This window comes from Condylostylus longicornis, unplaced genomic scaffold, assembly GCF_029603195.1.
Source record: "Condylostylus longicornis isolate FDR11 unplaced genomic scaffold, ASM2960319v2 ptg000006l, whole genome shotgun sequence".
Lineage (NCBI taxonomy): Eukaryota > Metazoa > Arthropoda > Insecta > Diptera > Dolichopodidae > Condylostylus > Condylostylus longicornis.
This window is the reverse complement of record NW_026577975.1, coordinates 6,274,048-6,295,945: the sequence shown is the minus strand read 5'-3', so window position 1 is coordinate 6,295,945 and position 21,898 is coordinate 6,274,048. Positions and strand designations below refer to the sequence as shown.

At 22.0% G+C, this 21,898-nt stretch overlaps 1 protein-coding gene across 2 annotated transcripts in view; it reads right to left on the bottom strand.

Annotated features, from left to right (window-relative positions):
- Nucleotides 1-10,277: 10,277 nt before the first annotated feature.
- Nucleotides 10,278-21,898, bottom strand: part of LOC129618301 (flotillin-2) — a 33,464-nt gene continuing 21,843 nt past the window's right edge. Inside the window, exons 2-6 of one of the 2 annotated variants that reach the window (XM_055533088.1) lie at nt 13,778-14,225; nt 11,708-12,060; nt 11,397-11,611; nt 11,138-11,321; nt 10,385-11,035 (exon numbers count right to left, since the gene is read on the bottom strand). In XM_055533088.1, coding sequence (XP_055389063.1) covers nt 10,856-11,035; nt 11,138-11,321; nt 11,397-11,611; nt 11,708-11,974 — 846 coding nt within the window. In that variant the 5' untranslated portion in view covers nt 11,975-12,060; nt 13,778-14,225 and the 3' untranslated portion in view covers nt 10,385-10,855. Of the gene's footprint in view, nt 11,036-11,137; nt 11,322-11,396; nt 11,612-11,707; nt 12,061-13,777; nt 14,226-21,898 lie in introns of both variants that reach the window. The other variant, XM_055533087.1, reaches the window with a different exon arrangement.

Below are 21,898 nucleotides of genomic sequence, written 5' to 3'. Positions count from 1 at the left end.
TTATTTGTTAATTTATTTTTACACTAAAAAATTCAAAACTAAACAAAATGTATCAGAAAAAAAAAATTACCATCAGAAAAACCGTTCTCCTTCATATTGCGAAAAATGAAAACTGAGGTTATTCTAAATTATAAAAAATTGAAATTTTTCGGAAATTCAGACATGCATTCAAAACTCGTAACATATCTTAAAATATTTCGTTCAAAGAAACAAATTTGGTGACACTATTAAAAGGAAATAAGCGTAATATTGTGCTTGACAATAACATCAGTCATATCTGACATACAAGAACAAATAGACCCAATTTAATAATTTCTCAAGTGTTAACCAACACAATTGGCTTCATAATGTAATAAATTTCATTGGTACTAGAGACTTCAATGCTTTTCCGGAATCACAAATAAAAGGTTTTTCATACCCTCCTGTGTTGTTTCAAAATTTGGATGAAAATTTAATTAAAAACAAAAAAAGAAACGGTTATCATATCATGAAGGTAACTATCATTGAATCTTAACGCTGTTTCATCCAGTGTTCCCACTCAATAAAAAGAAAATGTATCCAATTTCGAGAAAAAAATGTATCCAAAATGTATCCAGCCTCCTAAAGTAGAATTATTATACTAAACGATAAAGTATATTCCACTAGACGTAGACGTGAAAGTTTAAGGGGTTTCAGGTTATAGTCTTAGTTTAAATGTATAAATATCACGTTTTATAAAACCATGCCGAAATGTCGTTAAAAGTTCTTCTGTAAAATATGAAAATTAAAAAGATCAGGGTACTTATATGTATGTATATGAACAAAAAATTTTTTCATGGTTGATAATGTCGCATTACCGCACAGAGATTTTATATTAAAGTTTCCTGATATTCCATTATTATACAATTCAAGCTAGTTTGAAATATATTTGTGATATAATTGAATTGTTACCATATTAACACCGAGACTTACACTGTGTGTACTGTACGTCATAAAGAGGTTACTGAAGATTTTGATAATTATGAGATAATTTTGATGATGAAATGAGATAATTAGTAATAACAATTAGACCGTCCGTCTTTCAATTGCTCATAAAATTAATTACGTTCGTACTCTCTTAAAAATCTTTCTTAAAATAAAATTATTATTATAAATTTATAGCATAGAAATTCTATGCCATGTGGAAATTTAATAAATGGAATATTGTTACAGGAGCTATTTGGGAATATGTAGTTCGTATTTTTATTGAAATTAAATTTTCTTATACATATTTATTGTAATACAAAAAATAAAATATTTCAAGAAAATCAAATAAATGTTTTTATTACAAATTACACTTTACATAATAAATTCTAAAGCAATCTTTTAATTAAAATGGGCTTTGTTTTTTCTTAATTATATATTTATATTATATATATTATATATATATATATATATATATATGTATATATGTTATGTATTATAATATATATATATATATATATACATAATATATATATATATAAAATATATATAATATATTTATATATATATATATTTATATATTAATATATATATATATTTTATATATACACATGTGTGTTTTAGCAAATTTTCTTTTAATTATTTCTTAGTATATATATATGTATATATATATATATAATATGTATATTATATTAACATTTGTATATTTTATATTATATTAAGTTTTGTAGGTATAAATTTGATTGTTATCTGTTTAAATATTTTTAATTTTTATGTGTTTCATTTGTATAGGATTAACCTGAATTTGTTGTTTGTTTTTTTATTTATTTTAAAATGTATTTTAATGGTACATATTATATTATGCATAATATATATACAATAAATTTAAAAATATTATTTAATTATAATATTATAGTAGATGATCATGGAAAAAAAAAATTATAAAAATATTTTATGTAGCTATATATACATTTTGTTTTTCTTTTTAAAAATTTTATTCATAATAAAAAATATCTCTGAGTTTTATAAATAAAATAATATTATATTTTAAATCTAAAATTTTGGCTTAGATTTTGAATTTGCTACAAATATAAGAAGCTGATCGTCTATATCGCTATTTCACTCGGACGTGAGAAGAAATGAGTAACTATTATTTATTTATATAATGTAATTTTCGAGTGACAAAAATTATTCCGTATTGTGGAATGTATATTACGTGTATTCTGTATTGAGTGTGTTTTTCTAAAATGTATACAAAATTTATTTACTTTGTTATTCAAATTAAGACGTTTATTCGATAATTTGAGAAAAAATTCCAAAAATTCAAATGACAAAATGAGTAATCTTATTTCAAATCTAACTAATAGAAAGTAAATAAAGCGCGTGAGTAAAAAAGCAAGATATACGATTAGGCTGTAAATATAGAACTTCAATTTTCAATTCAGATTTAAAAATATTACAATTTTAGTGAAATTCAAAGATATTTGAAATATGAATAAAAAAAAAAAAATAAAATAAAATATTTACTTGTTATAATCATACAGTTAGAAAAATTTTTTTAAGTATACATATATATTTTTTTTAATTCATTTTCTGACCTACAAATTGGCAGTACATAATAAAATATTTTTTATTTTTAAGAATTTTTTTTTTTTTTAAATTATAAAGAACACAAATAATTTATATATTAATTAGAATGTAAAATTTTAAATTTAAATAATATAATAATTTTATTTTTATTAAATGCTGCATTATTTTTGTTTTTGTATAAACTATAAATTAACTTTAGACAATATTTGTTTTAAATATATTATATTGTATACATCGAATATAGTTAGCTCAAATATTTTCACTCGAATATAATATACTTTGAATATTTTCAACCGAAAATCTCGGGTCCATACTATTATATACTCATAATTCGATTTGTGTAAAACAATTTTCATATTCGGAAAAATGGTAAAGTAACATTAATTAATTAGTATGGTACGATCTTTCTATTTCTGAAAAAATGAAAATTGTTTCATGAAAATCGAATTATATAATATATTATAGTAAAGTAATTGAGAAAATTAAATTGATGTTAGATTTGGGTAAATGGATTAATGGATTTGAGTTTATTTGAAATTTATATTTTATATTTTAAGTAGTGAGAAACCTGTCGATTTGCAATAAATTTTGATTAGCCTATATGTTGGATATATATATATATATATATATATATATATATATATATATATATATAGGATATTAATTATTTTGTCAAAAACAGATAGAATGTTGGAGAACAATTGCGTGATTCAACAGGCATTATTAAATTAAGTTAAGATATATATAGAAACAAGCTGATTTTTGGTAAATTGGATCAGTTTTAGGGCTACATATGTTATAGATAATAAATTTAAATAAAAAAAAAAGTTTTAAAATAATGATGTTCAATTACAAATCTAACTAATAGATTAATTTGACTAGTTTCTAAACTAATTTTAATTTTTTTTTTTTTGAAATATTTAAAAAAATTTCTTTATATAGGTATATATAAAAATTTTTCAATTTAAAATGGTCTATTTTGATCTATTACTTTACTATAGTTGTTCTGAAACTATAGGTATAGTTTATATTTCAAATTCGTTTACAAATTATGTAAATGTAATTAAAAAAGAATTCTAATGTTCAAAATTTAACATAATCTAGATTACAATAATAGTATTAGTGAAATCTGTTATATTGCAGTACATTTTAATATGTAGTACATTTTAGTTGAAAATCATATTAATATACCGTTTTATTATTATTAGTATTTTGAAGTAATCTGGTTATACTAAATTATAATTTAAGTATTTTATTTAAATCCTATTGTCTAAAGTTAATTAAAAAAATTATTATTCGAAAATAATTATATAAGCATAAAGATTAAAATTTTTTAAAAATTTTTTGTTTGGAAAATATTTACTTTTGTATAAAACAAAGTATAATTAAGTAAAAAAAAAACAAAAATAATTAAAATTATTTTACAGTTTTAGATTTTTTTAATAATAATTATTTAAAAATTTTACAAATATTTTAAAAAACAATATCGAATATTTTTTTTTTTTTAAGAAATTTTCACCATTTTACTTAATGTCTAGACAAAGAAAGCTTTTATTAAAATTAAAAAATACAAAAACAAAAAAAATTTATTTTTTATTCTTATTATATAAAATTGAAGTAAAGAAAGTTCACTTTTTTAATTGGAAAAACACATGAATTTGAATAAAAATTTTCATTATACCAAAATTTGAAAATAATTAGGCATATACATACACTATTTTTAGTTTAACATAACATTTAAGTTCTGAAACCTAACAATATAGTGATTATACTTGCTAACACTGATTTACCTTTACCATATTACCTAATTTTTGGAACTTGAACAATTGAACCTTGTAATTTACAGTTCTTTTGTCATTAATAAAAAAAAAATATGCTAATTGTACGATTTCATATTCTCGCCGATTTCATAGTCTCATTTTGTTAAATTTCAAATTTGGCATTGGGATTTTTTACTAATTTTTTGAATTAAAATTAAAATTATTTGGAAACGCAAATCTATAATAAATTAAATTTGATTTAATAAACGTTAAGATTTTTGTTTCAAGATTACAAGGTTAATTCCAAATTTATTAGTTTCCATTTTATTATTCATTAATAAAGAAAAAGTGAACTAGCTTAACTTTCAAAATAAGTAGGAGGCTAATTTTAATATAACATTTTTTTTTTTTAATTTAATTTATTTTTTTTTTTATTAATTTTATTTTATTTAATTTTTTTTTTAACAAAAATATTAACAAAAAACATTGAACAGAAATGAATTGTACTATATTAAAAATAATTAAAAAAAAAAAAATCAACAATAATTAAATAAAATTAATGAAAACAAATAAGTTTTTTTTTTTTTTTTATTATTTTTCGAAAATGCGAGTAGGTATTTATTTATAATGTCATATATAACTATATAATTTATTATATAGAAATTTTTTTTTTTAAATTTATTAATTATTATTTTAATTTTCAGTTTTTATTTGAATTTAAATTGAAAATATAATTTTTTTTTAATTATTTCAATTACTAAACTATTTCAATAAATATTTAAATCTAAAAACTGCGCAGGAATTAAAAGATCGAAAAAAGGCGGCTTTAGCAAACAAAAATAATAATTATAAACTCAATACTTTAATGCAAGAGTCGGTTTTGTGTGTTATGGGCAAATATTGCAGTATGTGAGTATGTGTATGGGTTATTCGAATTTCTTGCATTAACTAATTACAAGAAGAAATGAAATTTTCAACTAATTTCATTGATTGTTTTGTCTTGTTCAATAAAAAAATTTGGTTTGGAATTTTATATACCTATATATCTGTAGTTCTTGAAATTATTTTTGAAAAATAAAATTTTCCAAATTTTAATAGTCGCACTCGAATAATTTTTTTCTGATAAGCAGAATGACAGACCGCATTTTGAAGTTCAATTGGCCGTACTTTGCCGAATGACAGTTTTAATGTATATCTCTAAGTTGCACTGAAACAAAAATTAGAGTGAACTTTTATGCTCTTATTAAAATTTGAATTGGTTTTAGTGATTTTCATTTGTAATTCAAAATTACTACTCTAGCGCTTTTTCTATTTTTTGTTACCACACACATTTAAGGGTTAAAATTTTTTTTTACTTTCGTTTTTGCTATTCAATTCCATAGTTCTAAAACTAATTACATAACTGGTTTTAGAATATAAAAACAATTTTTGTGTTGCCATTGTTGACATGTGTTATTTTGAATTTATTGCAAAAAGAAATAAAATAAAAAAATTAAAAATATTTATTTAACCTTTGTACTAATATTAATTTTTAAATATTTGTAAATTGAACTGAACTGAAACAAATTATGAGGGCTTATTTTTTCATTTGGTAAATAAAGTAGCGTAAATTATAAAATATTTTTACTTTTATATACTTGTGTTAATTAAAACCGAAAATTTATTATATAAAAAATATTTTCAATAATATATTTTTATTTTAAGTACAAAAGAAAATATTTAATTAAATGCAAAATTTACAACATTTACAACATTAAAAATCAAAAGAAAAAAAACAGAGTTGAACATTTTATTTAATTTTTAATGTAATTTATGATTTTTTTTTTTTAAAAAGACAGTATAGGGTTAAAATATTATTAGATTGTAAATAAAATTTTTTATTTTAATTTGATGTAGAATTTTGTATTTCTTTTTTTTTTTTAAATAATTTACTAAAAGTAAATTTCATATATTAAATACGACATTGTTCAGTTTTACATGAGGTAATTTTGTTTTTTGTTCCACATGTATGTATGTATGCATGTCATAGTTCAAAAAATCCTTAAATTAAAAGATTTAATTGAATATCAATAATTATACACTAAGTTCTTGAGATACGAAATCTTCTGATACATCTTCTAATACGACATTTCGAGTTACGACATGATACAAATTTAGACCATTTTTATTCGGCTTGCGACATTTTTCCTGATACGACATTAAAAATTTAAAATTAATTTTTTTTTTTTGACAGATTTTACTGTCCGAATTAGTTATAAGAATATTACCGAATTTAGTTATAAGACAAGGCTAAAGCACATATTTCAATAATAAACTTTGTCTAGTTGAATATACTAGTCAGTTCAGTACGAATTGAAGTTATATATAACAACTGTAATCATATATTTTTTTTTCCTCCTCAAATGACAATTCGAGTTACGACATAAATTTCTGGTACTAAAAATGTCGTATCTCAAGGACTTAATGATTATGGAAATAGATATCGGGTAATTTTTTTTTTGAATCTAAATATACTAAATTGGTTATATATATAAATATATAAATAATAAGTGATATAGAAAACAAAGAAATCTCTTTAAAAAGACATTGTTATAAGAAAGCGACATATAGATCAAATTATCGTGCAAAAATTTACAATATAAAATGTTTTTAATTATTTTAAAATATTCTTGATTTTAATTTAGAATTAATTTTGTTCTATTCAATTATAATTTCTGAATGTAAACGGTAAATATACAATAATACGGCATTATGGAATTCAGGAGTCTTACTATTCGGAAAAACGGATAGTGCCAATTACAGTTTGTATCGTACGATATTTCTATTTCTGAAAAAATGAAAATCTTTTTATGAAAATCGAATTAAATAGTAAGGTCCCAGTGTCTATTAATAGACAAGTATGTATATGAACGTCTGTTAATGTTAAAAGAAAAACAAATTATTTCCAATTTGTTCAAATATAATATTATGCAATCTATTGAATGTTAATAATTTTATTCCATTTTTAAGGGTATATAAAAAATATTCTTTAATTATTCTATAGGATGTGATAGAAGTTTTTAAAGGGAATGCTATTTTTTTTTTATGGAAAAATGTTTTGATATATATATAGGAGTAAAAAATTAACCAATAAAGATATATGTAAATATATATATTATGTATATGTATTATGGTATGTATTTGAAGCCTCCGAAACTTCAAAATTACAGCAGCACTGCTTACAATATTTTATAAGCTGAAAATTTTTATTAATATCGTGAGACTGCAATTTTGAACTCAAGGTTTATTGTATAAAAATATGAAGCCATCTACTGGGAAAAATATGTATTCATCTCTTTTTAATTATATATATTTATGTATTTCTCTATTTAGATGTTGGTTATAAATATAGTGTTATTATTGTATTATATACCATTAAATGGAACACAAACAATGTTGGGCATTGATTTTCATTTCGAGATTTTTGAATTTTATATTCCTAATTTTTGAAGGATTTTAATTTAAAATTTATTATTAAGTTTTGTAAAATTTAGTTTCGATATTCATATCTATATATTATTATATAAACGGTTGACAAAATATTTTATTTTTTTTCCTTTTTTTTATTTTTATAAATTTTCATATGAATTATATATATATCTATATATACATATAAATATTGTGTATATATCAATGTATAAATTCTTGTAAATTCACTTTTTTTTTTGTGTTTTTTTTTTTATGTTTTATTTTATTATCATCATTAATTTGTTTTTCATTTTCTAAAACAAAATGTTTAGCTAAATTACAATTTGTATGTTTTATTTTATTTATTTATTTATATATTTTTTTTTTAATTTACATGTTTACCAGTCATTTATTAATTAAAAAAAAAAAAAATAGCTATTATAAGAAGAGAACAATTGAGTTGTTTAAAAATACAAGAAAGCAATACAAGAAATTTAAACTAAAGGGGGTAGAAAAATTAAAAACCAAAAAATTATTTTTATAATTTTTGTTTAAAATATTAAAGATCATTTCCAATCATATAGTTAAATATTTTATTAATGCTGTTAATTAAAATTATTTCAAATTGGGAATTAAATTAGTTTGAATTAAAAATTCTGGATTAAATATTTTCTTTTACAGTTTGCTTACAGTTTGAGTATTTTAGAGCTAGTAATTTTGAAATTGTAATTACACCTAATTGAATTTAATATCGATTTCTATTCGACACAGCTAATTGTCAGTTAATAGTGTGTAATTAATAGCAGTTATGAGGTTAGGAATCTTATATGTTCTTTTTAAAATGAATTCGAAATCATAATTTGGTTTTATTTCGAAAATATAATTATATATAATTATTTATTTATTTAAAATTCATAATTTTTATTATAACTAGCTAAAATTTAAAATTAATTAATTATTTAAAAAATATATTATATATTTTTTTTTGTATAGATTTGTTCTTTTTAAAAATTTTAAGAATTAATATTGTATAACAGTGGAAAATATTTGTTATATATATATATACTTACTATTATGTTGCGGGAAGTAATAAATTGTTTTAATAATATATAATTGGATTATTATTATATTATAAAACTATATGCAATTATATGCAGAATAGTTTGATGGTAAAATATACTAAATATACAACATACACTCTCATTACATTACATCACTTTACACGATGAGTTGTTATTCAAAAATTTTTTGGGTTTTCTAGAATAAAAATCTCAAAAGTTGAAAAATTCAATTTTTGCTGAAAACCCCTAATACTTTTCAATAATATAACATCACCTCATATTGATGCCAATAACAGAATATGGATGATAATTTAGAATTATATATATTTCAAAAAAAAAAAAAAAAAAATTATTTTTAATTTCGGAATGTATAAGAATAAAAATTTTTATATAGATTTTTAGATAATTCTATTCTACATACATAATACATAAATATATATTCCAAAAATTTATATTTTATTATCAATGATGTTAAATATCTAAAGTAAAAGATAAATTTACCTAAATTAATCTAGAATTTATGTTTTATTTTGCCGAACAATTTATAAGTTTATATTAGATTACCATTATTTAGGTATATAGACGTACTATTTTTTTTTTTTTTTTGTTAAATACAATGAAACCTTTATCAAGTTATGCTTTTTTTATTTTGAAAATTGGTTCTTTTCTTTGAATTAATTTTTTAATTAATTTTTAATAATAAATTTTAGCTAGCTAAATTGATGGAAATTTCTAATAATTTCAGAATCATTCGATTTGATTATATTATTGTTTTGAATGGGAAATATGGCAATATATACAAAGAAGATTGGATGGGTATCTGTAGAAAGAAATTTAATGTTCTTAAATATTATATATGTATATATAGTTAAATGAACTGAAATGGTCTTTGTAGTGACTTCATGTAGATGACTAATCTGGTGCATTATATACGAAAAAAAATTCGAGAAATTGATATTCTAATAAATAATTAATAAATTGATACAGCATCCCTAACGTAAAATACGGAATTTTATTCTAAAATATTATAAAATGTTCGAACAGTTCAATAGAAAATGCAAAAATATTGCTTTTAAAATATATGAAATTTAATTGAGAATAAAATCTAATTAAAAGAAATAGTTTAATATTAAATTATTGCAAAATTTTTCGAGTTGGGTTAAAAGAAGTAATTTAATATTCTTTAACTCATAGCTCCATGGAAAACTCTAAACATTTTTAAGACTCAATTAAATATTGAAAATATTGGAAATATTTAATAATTTAAAGGTATTAATTTTAATATACTCATACATAGCTACATACGTAAAAATTAATCGATTGGAAAGATTTAAATATTTTTTAATAAAAACCAAATTATTAAATTAAAAAATTAGAAGTAAGACGACAATTTTACACATACAAAACAGAATATGAAATTTTTTTTTTTATTATACATTTTCTTTTTTTATAATATTTTTTTTTTTAATATTACAAATCAATATTTTTTTTTTCTCATTTAGTTTTTAATTTTCTTAAATTTTTATTTTTTTGTTTGTTTTAAATTTTGTTAATATCAGTTTTTAAACTTACAACATTATAATTTTTTTTTTACATTTTTTGTTTTTTTTTTCTTTTTTTTTTTACATAATATGAAAATCGAAAAAAAATTATTTATTTTATATATAATAGTATATAATATATTTTTTTTTTTAATTTTAAAAGTATATAATATAAGTTTTGTTTTTTATAATTTTATAAAATTGTTGTTGATTTTTTAAATTGTGTTGCAGAAGACGATGTTGATGGTATTGCCGAATTTCGTTCAAGTTCCTGTTGATGTTGTTGTTGTTGTTGTTGATGTATTTGTTGACGTTGATAAACAGATATATTACTATTATTATTTATTCTATTACCAATATTAAATGTTTGTTGTATTGTTTTAGATGTTGATTGTAGTGGTGCTGCTGCTGCTATTGATAATGATGACGTTGATGATGATGGTTTTATTAAACATTGTAATTGTTCTTCATTTTCTAATTGTTTATATTGTTGTTTTATTTGCTTATTTAAGCTTCACGCTTTAGCACCCGGTATTTTAGATAATACCTTTGATAAATCGACACCAGTTATTGCATTAATTGCTGGTGGTAATTGTCCGCATAAACGTGCAACATCATTTGTTGTTGAATCATTACCACCAATTAATACAATTTCATCAGTTTTAGCTAATGGAGCAGCAACTTCGGCAGCAATCTAAAAACATTTAAAAGAAATATATTGATTAAGTAAAAGAAATACAAAATTATGTTGTTAAAAATTTTATTATATTTTTTTTTTTTTTTGTTGATAGCAAACCTTTGGTAATGCATCCAAAACAATATTCATAATGGCAGCATCTCCATATTGTTTATATACAGCAGCTTTCATTCTCATTCGTTCAGCTTCAGCTTTACCAACCAATTCAATAGCAGAAGCTTCAGCTAAACCAAGTTTTTTAATTTTTTCAGATTCAGCTTTGGCAGCTTCAATAGTTTGTGTTCTATAAAATTTTTTTTTTTTTTTTTAAATATTTTTAAAAAATCTTATAAATATTTTAATAAAAAATTTAGCGTACTGTTTTCCTTGTGCTATCGTTTGTACACGATATGATTCAGCTTCAGCAGGTAATTTAACAGTTGACATTAATTCACGTTCTTTACGTTGAACTTCTTGTGATTCAATTTCTATTTGTTTTCGACGTTCAACAACATCAATTTGAATTTCTTCATTACGAATTCTTTGCCTGATTTTAGCTGCTTGCAATTCATAGGCGAGTTGTGATTCAGCTTTCTAAAATATATTATAAAAAAAAAGACAATTTTTTAAATATTTAAATTAAAATATTCATTTAATATTTTATTTAATGATTATTATAATTTTACTTACCGCTGTATTAACTTCTTGATCAAAATTAGCTTTTTGTAATTTATACATTCTGGCATTATCTTCAATTTTTGTATCTGTTGAATATTTAACATCCATAGCACTTTTTTCACATTCAGCTTCTCTAATACCAGCATCACGATTAGCTTCAGCAACACCAGCATCAGCATCACGTTTAACACTAGCTGTTTGAGCTTTACCCAATGATGCCAAATACTGGACATTATCATAAACATCTTTAATTGTAAATGATAAAATTTCGATACCCATACGGCCAACATCAGGTGCGGCCACTTCTCTTACTAATGCTGCGAATTGATCTCGGTCCTTGTAAACTTCTTCGACTGTAAGCGTTCCTGTTTAAAAAACAAAAAAAAAATGAAAAAATTAATTAATTAATAATTTTAGGATAATTTTAGGATTTATTAATTCTTTTATTAATCTAATTGCTTTTTAATATTAACGAAATTTTAACAGATGGAGAACGTTGAGATTATTAAATATTGACAAAGAAATAATTATTTTTTTAATATTAATAACCGAAAATACAAAGAAATTTCTTATTACAATTCTTCTCTATATCAATATTTTTTAATTTTTCTTTATTTAAGAATTTAAATTAGTGCCAAACCCATTTTTAATGCCTTTTGATAAGAAAATTTTACGTCATCTCAATAAATTTTTACATATTTGACATCATTTTTTTTTAATTTTTAATCAATTATTGTAATGATTTTTTATTATCGCTTAAACTATTGCAAAATAAATAATTTTCATAGGGGGGTTTAAAATAAGAAATAAAATATATGTACTAATAAGAAATTATATTAAAATTTTATTAAATACAAAAATGTCCAAATAAATATATAGTTACATGAGAGCTTTTTGATGAGACCGTGAAAATTGGCGCAAATAATTTATAAGTTATTGACATTGATATGTCAACGCAATTTTGCAAAAAATTGTATTTTAATAAATTAGTCATTTTGCAAAAATTATATTTTAAATTATTTAATAAAAAATATTTCCTGAATAGTTTATTATGTATAAAATATGCAAATCTGAACAGATTAAGTACTTATTGCAAAAATTATTCAATAAAGTATAAATATATTTAATTATGCGTTCAGTAGTATTCTATTTTATACTGTCTTAATTCTACTATTTCGTTTATTTTTCTTTGTTAACATGACATTTTGCAGAAATAAATGTGAAATTTTGTAAAAACACGGTTCCCTTTTCCGAAAATAATTCTAGTTTTATTTGAAATTTTGCAAATTATTGGAAAAATTACCTTACTTTGGGAAGGAAGGGAAATATAATTCACAATTTAAATTTATTTTCTTTTCAATCTCCCCTAAATTTCTAATTTTAATTTTCTTTTACAAATTAAAAAAAATATTATATACTATGTATTTAAGGAACAAGAAACTCTACCCATATTTGTGTAAAATTATAATAGCTATTTTTTTAATTTAAATTTAAATCAACAAATCAAATACAGAATGAATAACTTGTTTTAAATGAGCCCTTTATACAACAAATTTCGATTTAAAAAAATTTAATTTCTATGCCTTGGCCCCCATTGTAGAATATTGTTATTCTCCTTTATAGACAAATGTGATTTTTTATCCATTTTTTTTTGCATTGAATATTTATTAAAATAAAAAAAATTATATAAATATTTAAGAAATTTAGAACCATAGCCTGTATGAAGGATTGAATACCAACGTTATAGGCAATTTATATATAAAATATTTGTATTTAGTTTGAAACGATTCCGATTTGAATGTAAAAACATTTTCGTCCCAATTCCAAATAAGTACAGTTTAAAACGGAGAACTCGTGTAAGTACTCTTGATCTAGACACCAACAATACGGCGATATCGCAATTACTTTGTATAACTCAGCCGTACTCAGTTGAATTGAGTTAAACTGAATTATGGGAAAACTACTAGAATTAGGGTTAATTTTATGATTTTTTTTTTTTTTTTTTTGTGAAATGAAAATGAAATTTTAATTAAATTAATTTTCATTTTTATTTTGTGAGAAAATTTAATAAAAAATTTTTACCTATTAACAACCACACAAGTTAATCCAACAACCATTGATGTTTTTAATACACCCATCCATAAAATTAACATTTTCTTAAGAGTTTTGTTTAATTTTTTAGGTATATATAAAAATTATTTCTTTCGTTTTCTAAATTTTAATAAAAATTCTTTAATTTTTTTCGTTTTAAGAAATTTATTTAGAATTTTTTACTTTAGTTTATTTATTTTTTCTCTTATATTTTTAAAATTCCACTCTTTCTCTCAGTTTAATTAAATTTTACTCTTTTACTGTTACTCAATTAAATTTCACTCAAATTATAATTATTTTAATATTTTTTTACTCAAAAGTTCAATTTTTCATTAAATTAAATTAGAAAATTTAAAAAATTGAGTGATTTTATTTTTTTTTATTTGCTTCTTAATTTTAACGTTTCTCTTTTGACTTCCAATTGCTTTCTACGGAAATTCTGTGCAAAATTTATGCTTTTAAAACATTTTCTTCATCAAAAAGAAGAAGAAGAAGAAAAAAATAAAAATAACGTTTTTTTTTTATTATTTGTTTTGTTGTTTTTTTTTATTTTTCTTGTTGTTATTGTCGTCGTAATCAGTTTGTTGATTATTTGCGGCTTGCTGTATTTAGTTTGGCTATGATAAAGTTTTATTAATGACGTTTTTTTCTTATAAGCCTTACGTACCTTAACTGAACTACAAACTATAAAGATGACTTTGTTTTTTTGTTTACTTATTGTGTGAGGAAAATAAAAAAGTTTCTTTGTTATTACTTTGCTTGCTGTTTGTTTTTTTTTGTTTTTCCTTAGTTAAGCGTAAAAAACTTTAAAAAATCACGTTCATTTTTTTAAGGCTACAAAACCTACTTTTTTTTCCTGAAGTTCTTTAATTTCCTAATTTTACATATTTAGTTTATTTGCCGGTACATAATATATTTAAAATAAATTTGGTTGGATTCTGTGAGAAAACATAAAATTAGGGTTGCAGGTGCAATTTTGTTTTTTCTAAGAATAATAGTAATTTAGTGTCAGTCCATTTTAAATTTTAATCTAAATCTAAGTTATTTAAAAGTGTCAAATTATTTTATTATTAAATAGAATATTTAATACTATATTACTTATTGAAATTGCAGTAAAAGGCGTTTACAGTTGTGACTTCAACAGATCTTATTATAGTTAAAACTATACTGCAATAGATCTATTAAAGCAGAGCTGCCAACAAAAACTCTATTGAAATTTTGGTTATGAAATGCCAACAAAATCTCTCTACTAATTGAGGTTACAAATATAAAAGCAGGGAAAAAATTTTATACTGTCAATTTGACAGAAGATCTTGTGCAGTTGTAAACTTCAAAAACGTACTGCCATTGCAAATTGTTGTTAGAATTGCGAATTCAAATTCAACTTTAATCGAAATTTTAAACTTTACCATTTAAGTGCAGCTTAAGTGACTGTTAATTATTTTAATAAATTGAGTGTATTTTACCGTTACTTTAAAATTACAGTAATAGTGTTATTGTTATTGTGATAACGTTTTAATATTGGCAATATGTTACTTATTCTTATAAAATTATTAAACTTTATGAGTGATACCAAAAAAAAAATTTAGTGTCAATTGTATTGCTGCATGATCATGATGAATTCGACTGCATGATCACAATATTAAATTTTCAATTTTGAAATTGTCGTCGTGATGTTAGAATTATACATTAATATTGTATTATTACAGATTATAAGTGGTAGTTACTGAATTATTTTAGGACAGATAACTGAGTTCAATATTCCTATGAGAAATAAAGACAACTGAACTGTATAGGAGACCATTTTTATTCAATTAATACACACATACATATATAAAAGCTTAAAAATTTTATTAAATATTAAAATGAATTACATATGTAAAATTTTATCTATAGAGAAATCTAGTTCAATATCTTAATATTTCCTTGAGAATATTATATACTATTATAAATGAAGATTTCTAATTAAAAAAATTTAATTAATTAAAATATTAATTAATTTAAATGAAATTCATATATCAATAAAAAATAATTAATTTATATGCAGCACGTGTAAGACAATTTTTAAATAAATAATAATTTGCATTTATGAATGATGCAAAAGATCATTAAGAAGATCTTTATCATTTTGTTCAAGTTGCAATTGACTCAGGTTCTTATGGATTAATATACAAAAATTATTTAAATAAATTTAAGTTTTCTATTTATTAGAATCTTAGGGGGTTTGCTCAATATTGTAGGCTTGAAATTAAAATTTTAATTAAAAAAAGCTTAAATCTCATATTACAATACAATAAATTGCAGATAATCCAAGGATTAAGAAGAGAAATTCGTTTATTAACTACTATAGGAAATATAAGGATATTGAATTCATTCTTCTTCCTCTTATAGTAATTTATTTTTATTTTATTTTATTTGAAGGCTAAAACACTCCTACATTTCCTTTTTTTATTCTTGAATTTCTTTAAAAATAAAAATTTTTGATAATTAATCAATTGATAAGATAGTTTTTTTCCATTATTTCCATTTTCTTCTATATATATGGAGATGGTATTTTCATTGAAAACATATTTCATCTGCAGTCTTTTATAAAAACTCTGTGAAACTTTCATTACTCGTAATTTCAATATTGCAATTACACGGTATTGAAATGCAATTCAGTCTTATGAGTATAAGTATTACTATGCTACTATTATGATACGATTCCTATTACATAAACTGGATGAAAGCATAATTTGTCGAACGTTCAAATAAATTATGTATAGATTTTCAATATAGCTGAAACAATTTTTAATTAATCACTAAATCCTTTACATTTTACTCTTAAACACAGATGATTTTAACGTCATTTTTATACTAGAATTTTCTAAATTTCAATCAATTGTAATTTAAATACAGACTATTATAAAATCTATTTGAGTGTTTCACACAAGGTGCCAAATAATTTCAGGGATAATTCTTTGAATAATTTCCAGTAAAAAATTGTATTGGTGGGGGTTTGAAAATATGCATTTTTCGCATGTTTTTCGAACACATTTAACACGTTTTACTGGCAAAACTATGAGAGAAAGAGGAAAATGTTATATGTGTTGATTTTTAGGTGACATCGTGACGCATCGAAAAAAAAAAAAAAAAATAACACAAAATTTCGAGAAATTTCAATTTATTTTTTAAATTAACAAAAAAACAAAAATTCTGAATTTGACGAGCTATATCTTGAAAACTGGCTTAAATCAAATTAATTGTAAGACAAAAAATAGAGAGCAATCGACCACCTATAAAGCAAGCTCCTAATGATAACTCTATGTTGTATGATTCCGAAGTTATAAACAATTATTTATATCCGGCAACTTTTTTTTTCAACTGGCTGTAGCTCGAAAACGGGTATATCTGCACCCTAACCTCCCCCCGCCCTTCCCCCTCCTCGCCCTTCCCAGCGCCATGATCAACGAATAGTCCGTGAAATTTTATTTGTCACCTTCTGCGAAACATGCTGTATAATGTATAAATATTGTATATAATTATGCCTCTTGTATGCCATTTTATTAAATAATTTGTGAACAATACTGCAGTATTTTCTATAATTATGTGTAGTAGGGGGTAAAGGGTTAAAAGCTATTAAACAAAAACAAAAATACTGCAAAGTCTAAAGGTAATTTTTGATAAGAATTTTTTATTTTAAAATGATTTTAAATTCAAAATATTATTAAAAATAATCAAGTCTATGATGACAAATTCTAAAATATTAAATAAATTAATTCATAATTATAAAGATTATAAAAATAAAAAATTGCTATCATTAGATAAGATAATTTGATAATGAAACTAACTTATTGTACTTTTATTTATTTACCAATTTAAAAATGGAAAAGTATGAAAAATTTTTTAGATATCTTAAATAATTTGAACTTGAATTCAAATTTATTTCAATTAATATTTTTTACTTTAAGAAACAAAGAATTGAATTATAAGTACAAAACAGTCGAATTTTGCTGGACGTCAATATTCGATGGGAATGGAAAATGTCTGACTAGAATTGTATTTGGAAAATAATGTGTAGGTTAGAAAATTTTCATGCCTATAACAAAAAAATTTTCAAAATGCAATTTAGTTCTTCTATACGGTTTTGACACCTGTCTAATGCTCTAAAATTTGTTAAAAATAAAAAGTAGTTGAAAATACAATAAAAGAAAAGAAAAAGGGAATGGAGTTGGATTCTATTCTATTGGAGTTCGATATATTGAAGATACCATTTGAAAAACACACAATGGAAATGAATTGTATTATACAATAATTAAATTAGGACGTTAGGAACATTAGGATGTTCCACTTGATTTTAGAGTCAAGCATAAGTTTTACAGATCATTGGAATTAATTAGGCGGTGACTAGTCTACCGTAGTTTTTCTTCATACTAAATATACAAAGTTATTAGCATTTATTGTTTATTTTTTGTTGGTTTACAACATTATACAATATCGAACATGGACAATTGTTTTGGACAAAGAACTAAGCTTTTTGAACTAAGCTTTCGGGAACTGGTATTCAACTTCCATATAAGGATATCTCCAGTTCTAAACTTGTTTTAAAATATTATAGGCGGGAGGATGAGAAGGCTACAAGAAGTTGCGAATGGCTGCGGTGGCCCGGGATGCTTTTGTCTCTTGAGAGGAGCGGTGCTATAATCACTGTATCGAGTCGTTTGATACTTAAATAGATACCCCACACAAAAATTACACGACCAGAATGGTTACTACTTTATGTTCCGATTATGGGCGTGTGCAAGAAAGCAAACAAGTGATCAATTGTAAATTTATCAAATTTACAATTTTATACAATTAATAAATTTATGAGTTTACTGGAAACTACTGAGTATTAGGATTTTTAATATTTACCTATGCTATTTTACTTAAAAGTCTAAAATATAAATTAAGACTAATTAATTCTAAAATTATTATAAAATTTTAAAAATTTCGGGTATATAAAAACTTTCTTGAGCATATAATTTCATTAATGTCATTTAATGTTTTATATTTCGCTCATTTTCCTGTCGTAGTTCATTTCTTCAGTCGTAATAATTATTAATGTCATGTTAATTATTTTAATTAAAAATATATGATTTTGGTATAACAAGCGTGTAGGCTAGGTATACATATATAAATTAAAATCTTAAAGTATTAAAAATTTTTTAATATAACACGAAAAATAATTCCTGTACAAGATGAAAATATCTTTCCTTCTGTTATATAGATTATTATTAACTTGTACGATATAATGATGGATTTAAATTATGTGTTTATATATACATACATACGAGTATATATATATATATTAATTAGAAATTTCATATATAATTATTCAATTAATTTCAATTAAATTGAAAATTTAAAAAGTTGCTTTTTTTTAATTAATACAGAGTGTTTAAGAGTAATTTGTACAACATTTTAAATGAATAATTTCATGAATTCAAAGAAATATAAATTAATGAGCTCTTAGATCATTAATTGCTTATATATATATAGATTTATTTTAAAATGGAAAACTCTTAAACATGGAACAAAGCAGAGGATTAAATTTAGGCAGTAATTTTTTTAATTATTATCCTATATTAAGCAGCAATACTGTCGCCTACTATACTGTTTTGTATTACTTAAAGCTCTTTATGAAATCGTATTATAGAAATTTAAAAAAAACAAACCTGAGCCAAACTATATCGATTTGGCGACAATTTGAAATTATCCAATGTGTCAGTTATGTTTGCATATATAAAATGAGCGAAATTTCATTGCATTACTTAGGAGTAATCACTAGCATACTACATATATAATGATTCATAGTACTTTAATAATATAAACGAAGGTACGATATACTTTTGGTAATTGTAGAATTGGCATTGGAACGTGAGAAGACCATTTCATAAAGCAATTCTATAAAAAAATTGATAAATTAAAAAAATATTTTCTGTGATTTTTAAGATGTTAATTAGCGTAACTATTTAATTTTTACTTACATAAATGTTTAAATTAAACAGTAAAATATTTAACTTTTACTTATTTATTATGAACATTTTCTTAATGTAATTTTTAACAATGAAATTTTTAAGTGTTGAGAGGGTTCAATGCAAAAAATTTTTTTACCTTAAAAAACTTTACCTTTTCCTTATATTATAATATTATAGTCGTTTGTATCTCTATATTGTATTTATTAAAATATTTTATGCATAACAATTACTATACGTATTATGTATAAATTCAATGATTATTACATGAATTGTAGCATGACAGTTAAATGCACCCGCTACTTTTATTTCTGTTATATTATTGTCATTATACAATATGTTATATATGAGCACAATATGTATAATATTAATTATATTATACATTGTGTACAGTTCAATTTTTACAAGTATAGCGGAAAGAAACTAATAATTATAATAAATTATATTTATACGACATTCAACCAATGTCAAAAGCTTTTTGAACAAGTAATATTGATAGAAACGGTCATACGCGGGTATATATAAGAAAGTAGTCATATTTATAATAAGTATGTATGTATATAATATGTAAATATAAATAATGATATATGTATATACAATTAAAATTTATGTTTATATGTAAATCGTTAAATTAATATGTACTACGTTATTAGCTTAACAAGTTGTTATATTTGAATTATTATAAAGTATAATAGTTTTTTTTGCAAATTGCAAATAAAAATTAATATTTTAAGATTTTGTATAAAAAGATCGGAATTTTTATTAATTTGAATTTAATTTTAATTTGCATTTGAATTAAAATTAATTAAAAATTACAGGAAAATCAATATATTTGCATTCAATTTTAAAGTAATATCATTTTATTGTTATATAAGACAGTAATACTCATAAAATACAGTCAAGGACTCTTTCTATACTATTTCTCTCTATATTTTGTGCTCTTCTATACTTCATTTTTCTTTTATTATAATATTTTTAAACGATATAAGATCAATTGCTAGAGAGTGAGTGATATTTTATGCTCCAGCAAGAGATAGACCTAGTTTGAGCAGAGGCCCATCCTTTACTGGGTTATTATTTGCACTAATTATGGGATATGTTGTAAACCATTTGTGTATAGATTTTACCACTACAAAAGTGTTGCATTGAACATTGAACAGGAAGAGACTCATACAGCTCGAATAATATATGCTGGTACCGTCTCATTTGTAAATAGTATTTGAGCATATTTAGAGTCATTTTTTAAGAGTTGTTAGCAATATCGAAGTTTTGATTGTGGAATGTGACAAAAATTCTCATTTTTTTCAGTGATTTGATCTAATGTCAATCCGTGCCATCTATGAAAATCTAATAAAATTATTGAACAAAATTATATGTATTGGATATTTGATAGCAAGCTAATATTTAAAATAAATTGAACTTAAATTTTGATTCTATTTTATAACTTCTACCAAAATATTTTGATTTATTAATTACGAGCATGTTTCAAATATTAAAAAATAAATTATGTTTTTTTCTTTGGAGCTGATTTTCAAAAACAAAAATATCCATTATTACTTTCTTATCTATATAAACAGAATATTGTATTTCTTTTTTTCTAAAATGACGTCAGTGCAACATAATGTTTACATGCTTCTATAGAAAATCAAATTTCATTCACACTATAATAATTTTAATAATAATAATAAAAGAAAAATAAAAAGTTTAATTGAAATCAATTGAAAGTAATAATCTAATTCAAATAACAAAATTCTCAATAATAAACATTTGGAAATCACAATGTTTTGTAGTATAATTTGAGCTTTGGAAATTTTTCAAATCTTTATTTTAGAATTGAAATTATGTTTTGTATGTTTTTAGTGATTAAATCAATTTTAATTCAATAAATTTTGATTAGTAAATAATTACAAACAATTTATCGAATATTTGACTTTAACCAAATTCTTGAGTTAATCAGTGAAGGAAAAGATGGAGAGGAGACAAGAATTCTATAGCATAGTATATACGAGTATCAGGAGTAAGTTCTATTGGGAAACGAATGCTTAGTTTTCGAATTCGGTTGTCTTAAATGATTTTGGTTCATTTGACGTAAAATAATATTGACTGTATTTAATAG